This window comes from Lipophrys pholis (assembly GCF_963383615.2).
Source record: "Lipophrys pholis genome assembly, chromosome: 21".
NCBI classification, from domain to species: Eukaryota; Metazoa; Chordata; class Actinopteri; order Blenniiformes; family Blenniidae; genus Lipophrys; species Lipophrys pholis.
The window spans coordinates 8,912,168-8,917,515 of NC_137649.1; the positions used below are offsets into that span (position 1 = coordinate 8,912,168).

Consider the following 5,348-nt stretch of genomic DNA (forward strand, 5'->3'; position numbering starts at 1 on the left):
GAGCAGCAGCGCTGTAAATAAGTGAGAGCGCCCTCCCGCGGACAACCTGGGTATTGCATTCAATCACTTTCACAATAATGGACAAATATCTTTTGTTACTAAATCTAATCTTTATTCTTTATTTATCCGTGCATGTGAAAGGCCGTATTACAGTGCGTTTTAAACTATATAGACAGAATACAGAGATAAATGCATACCATAAACTCACTTTTTTCGTGAGATAATCCTGCTGTTACTTCAAGACAATGAACATTGTTTTTCTGATTTTCTTAAGAAGTTTATCTTATCTCGTTCCACCCTCAAACGTACAGTGTGTAATATTTATGATGCCAGGATGCTTTTGTGCGTTGATTGCTGATGTGCCCTAAAAGCTATAACATATTTGTCAGTTTTGCTTCTTAGTTTTGCTTCAGCTATTGTGCTGTGTTTTACAGTTCTATTTAACAATGTTTTTATTCATCTCAGGACATCTACTTGCCATACTGATTCTCTACTGCATAATGTGATTGGAGATGGAAATTCCCCCTGATCCATGTATTCCCCTTTTAATGAATTATTCTTACCACAGGGAGGATATAAACATATTTCCTCATCCTCTAAAAGCTGCTACACCAGCAGACCACACACCAAGAAACTCAGATAAATGTTTTCAGCTGTCAAGACTACAGACAGAGTTCTAAATGATATAATTGCCTGTGAAGTAACAGCCATGCTACAGTCTGCTCCACACCAAGTAGCAAAATTTGGCTGAATGTCAGATATTGATATTTTCAAAAAACAAAAGATGATATTGTCACCAGCTTGATAAGCGATAGTAAGAAGCATTCACAGTGAAAGATATGGTAAGGATCTGCAAAGGAGCATCTGTAACATTGCTTATGGTGATACGATATATTGTATGTCCATTGCATCATAATATTGTTTCCATTAATTCTGACCTCAAAGATTTAAAGCTTTGTGTATATGTCACCCTCAACATCTGCTTTTATCACAAATAGCAATCTGAGCAAAAAATACCCAAGTCCTTTTGAAATGCCCTTATAAAGTTATAATATAAAGTTTTGTGACTAACAGTGTGGCTAATAGAAATAAAACATTATCTATGAAGGCAGAAAATAAAATTTAAGTGATCACATTCCAGAGAAGCAAAGTGATCATTCCCGCTGCGTTCACCATCCAGGAAGTGCAGAGTTTGTTGCAACTGTTTCTTTTACAGGCAACAGTGGGTGTTGCCATCAAATCTCTGATTGTACCATTATTAACTTTGTAGTTGAACTGTAAAAACAAAGAAAAGACGTTAGTGATGCAAAAACAAATGCTAAAACAATGCTTTGTTATCAGTAACTTGAACTGAGGTCAATCGTGTTTAAGAAAGATGCTATTAGGAGCAGGGCTGAAGTCTGTGTGACAGCAGTAAACACTACCAGACAAATGACATATAGCATTTTCATTCTCATTCTACACAAAAACATTACATCGATTTTACCGTCTGCAGCTAGAAAGAAAAATTATAATAAATATCCATTTCGTTATCGATGAAGAAACAAATACAAAGGTAAACATTTAAAAAAGTTTGGATTAGAAAACAGGGAAATAAACCATAAAAAAAATACACAATGATACTTACATTGTCATCAGTGGTCACCTCAAGTTGAAGTTCAGTCTTTAACAAATTCTCATACGCCGCAATGTCCTCATAGATTGGATTTTGCGCGGACGTTCTATCGGAATAACTGTAAAATAGTTCAGCAAAGGATGCATTTGCATGATTTGAAAAAAAAATGCAATGTGTGTATTGACTATTGCAGCACCTTTACTGTCTCTGCAGAAATTGCATTGGGTCTTACTTGTCACTTGGGTTTGTTTTTGGAAGTGCTGTGATTGGATAGCTCGTACATGCGGCGATGGGGATTGCAGGGTAGTAGAACAGGAAGGCCAGGCACATCTCATCAGTGGTCGCTAATCCAAGCTGCAACCGAACAGTGAGAAATATGACAGGCTTCAAAGACGTGACAAAAAATGGGCTATTTTTCTTTCCATGTGCAGAGGGATTCATTACAGCGCTCCTATAGAAAGGGAGATTACTCACAACATGGATAGTGATTACCTGTGTGGAGTGTGGGTATGGGAATAGAAGTTGGATGGAAGGGTGAATGTTTCAACACAATTTGTTTAATCAAAGTGAATGGGTTATTTTGGGTTGCTGAGTTTTCTCCTGGGCAGCTCTGTTTTCTGTCTCAGTCTGTTGCATGAAGGATTTCAAGTTCTCACAGAGTCCACCCACCTGGGTGAGCTCAGCACGATCACTGGTACTGTAAGTGCACTCGATAACGATCTCATCGCCCTGCGGTGGCAGAAAAATAACCCAGAGTTATAATAACACTGATCCTGTCTTCTGAAACAATTCTTGCTTTTTCCTTGTGAATAAAAACACGTGAAAACATGAGAAGTTTACCTGCTGGATCGTTTTGATGTTTCCCAAGCTGACAGTCTGTTGCATCTCAAAGTTGTAGTTTTCATCCAGGCTCAGGAAGTCAATCTGTTTTCCATTTCTACAGACCACCAATAGTGCATGCATTAGTCCCCGCCCATTAAACCTTTTTCAAAAGTGGATTACTCCTGCCATAAGCCCAGCCACACGGCACATCTCAGAAAAACAAAGACCCACTGTTTGCTTCTGTGTGCAAAAATCAGCTCAATTAGAGTATCTAGCTTCGACACGTAAATGAACGTAAAGGAAACAAATCGGAATATTTGTTTCACCTGAAATGGCCAACTCTGATTTTTCTCCCGGCCAAGTGAGTGTGCAAGAGCACACCAAACACATGAAGATCAGACCAAACGTTCCCAAACTGCCAGAGGAAGACACAGATTTTCAAAAATACAGTTTAACAGAAGATTTAAAAAAAAAAAAAAACATGATCAACTTTTAATGTAATAGAATTAATTATGATTGTGATGAACAGAATTACACAGAGAAACCTGAGAAAAGGTGGCAGTGTCACAGATGGCATAGCTGCGGAAGAGATCAGCTTTTGGCGGGATCTTATACAAGGAATTCATTGGTGGCAACCCTGTGAACAGAATGCCCACGTCATGCTGCCGGAGCTGTGCTGTGTAGAACAGTTTCAATCCTGAGCTGTCTATGATGCCTATATAGAAAGAAATAACAATGAAGAATGAAGGAATAACAGTTATAAAGACAATGACAGCAGCACCAAAACAACAACAATGAGCAAGCTGTGAGCGTTTACCTGCTTTAGCCTGTGGATTATTGTAATGGACTTCCAGTCGATATGTGTCATTCTGCCTGTATCCAACAGGAATTCCCACATTTTCAGGAAACTCAAATATCTGATGTTGCAGAGGCAAAACTATAGATTAACTTTAATATTCATCAAAGACTGTCAGTAAAACCAATCTATGAATGGAAGACTAAAACTACAGTATGGGTGTAAAATCGTCCTCACCCCTCCTCCCACCGCCCATGAAGCCACGACGACAAAGCAGGCGAGCCCCTGACTGTCTTTGTAGCAAGGACCTTCGGACAATTCTGTCACAAATGAGGGGCAGCGGTACAGCAACATGTGATGAACGACGTCTTGGTTGTCGATCACCGGCTCAATCTGAGGTTGTAACACAGAGACAGTTATTTGAATGATGGGGAAAGAATTGTGTTCATAGTTCATTTGTATATGTACTTGCTGGACCACGGAACAGGGTTGATACACCTAAATACATTCACAAACGGATCAATGCAGGGTTTTACTTTTATTAAAGAAAGCATGATTTTTAATCATCTTTAGAATTCTTGAACGCACAATGGCACCAAAGTGAAATATCTTCGTGAAGACTAACAGCTGATCACGGGCAACAGAAGAGTGGTGAAAGGATAAAAAGAATATTACCTGATATACATGATGTTTCGCACCCAGCTCTGGGAATGTCAGGAACGTACAGTGATAATAGGTTTTAACGGGCGGGATAGTGATCTGGGAAAAAAGAAGAGTAATGTAGAGTAAAACGCAACTTCTTTGTCTCTGAAAACGTTTCACAGAAAACATAGAAAAGTACTGATGACTCATTTTACTGTTTCGTCTCTGCAACCGTCACATCAATTTGCACTCATTCATACTGTACATTGTTGACTCTGGCACTGAAGTAGCTGGAGCTGCTCTGAGTTGTCCGTGGCATATAATTCAGCAGGTTTATATCCTTTGTGCCTCTGCGCGAGCCGTGGTGTTTGATCTCATCTGTTGTTCCATAAGCGTAGATTACCTTGACAGGCTGAGCCTTCAAGAGAAATGCCAGTCGTCAAGGAACGTGATACCGCACAAAACCCATTCTTGAGTTCTCTATTATGCCATGCTATTGTCTTCATATTAAAAAAAACAACAAAACAAAACAAAACCTAACCCCTCGTACTGGACATAATCAACATCTGAACAAAAGAACTGGAATAAAGGAGTTGATATGGTGACAAGCAGGGAAACTTGAGCGTCGGAACTCCAGTAGATCAACAGAATTACTTGTTTTGCAAATACCAAACACAGTCTTACAGTAATATGGAAGTCTTTGTCATCACATGCTTGAATGGACCTCCGAAAGGTCATATTGGTTTGGCCATGGCTCTCTGTCATGGAGAGAAGGGTATAGCTTTGCTGCTCATCCAGTAAAGGCATGGAGTTCCCAACAGCATGGCGATCCTGATGGATAAAAAGACCAAACATTTAAACAACATAAAGCTTGATATTGGGAGAGCGTGGGGTTATTCTGGTTGTTCAACAAAAAAAGCTTGAGCTTGAGTATCGACACAAATGAAATGAGTTGTTTCACAAACAGTTTTATCTTACGGTGAAGTAGCGCCCGTCAGACCCGAGGCCTCCAATGACCATGTCCGACCCCTTCATGCCTCCGTTTGGACTGAGACCAAAGCCCACCCAACCTGTCGAGTTGACAGCCAGCTTGAACGTGATGTGTCCTTGCAGATTGTCAAAGCCCCATTGCAGACAGACCAGGCGGTCGGGGTCCAGGTACACCATGAAGGGCATGTCCATGTCCATTGTCCACGTCCCTTTCAGCAGCAGGCACAGGACGGAGAGCAGCGAGAACATGATGCTTCTGCCAGGTTGGAAATCTTCGGACTGAGCTGAGTTCCTGTGGAATTGCCAAACTCCCTCCCACCCCTGTGACACACCTGCACAGCGAGATGAACTCAGGTGATACAGGCAAAAACTGCCCAGTCATTTTCCATTGCACCCTTCTTGAGTAACAAGTACACCACATTTTTCTGTGCCCTTCATCACATTTAGAACGTTTTTCTGCTCACCGTCGCTATGATGTCACAT

The 5,348-nt window shown here is 40.6% G+C and overlaps 1 protein-coding gene across 1 annotated transcript; it reads right to left on the reverse strand.

Annotated features, from left to right (window-relative positions):
* Positions 1 to 1,843: 1,843 nt before the first annotated feature.
* On the reverse strand, positions 1,844 to 5,051 carry moxd1l (monooxygenase, DBH-like 1, like; the record flags this gene model as incomplete). The annotated part of the gene is made up of 10 exons (XM_080491077.1): positions 1,844 to 1,969; positions 2,285 to 2,344; positions 2,456 to 2,552; positions 2,764 to 2,852; positions 2,983 to 3,152; positions 3,255 to 3,354; positions 3,471 to 3,626; positions 4,141 to 4,293; positions 4,560 to 4,706; positions 4,854 to 5,051. 10 exons carry the CDS (start codon positions 5,049 to 5,051, stop codon positions 1,844 to 1,846), a joined length of 1,296 nt encoding a protein of 431 aa, XP_080347203.1.
* Positions 5,052 to 5,348: the final 297 nt, after the last annotated feature.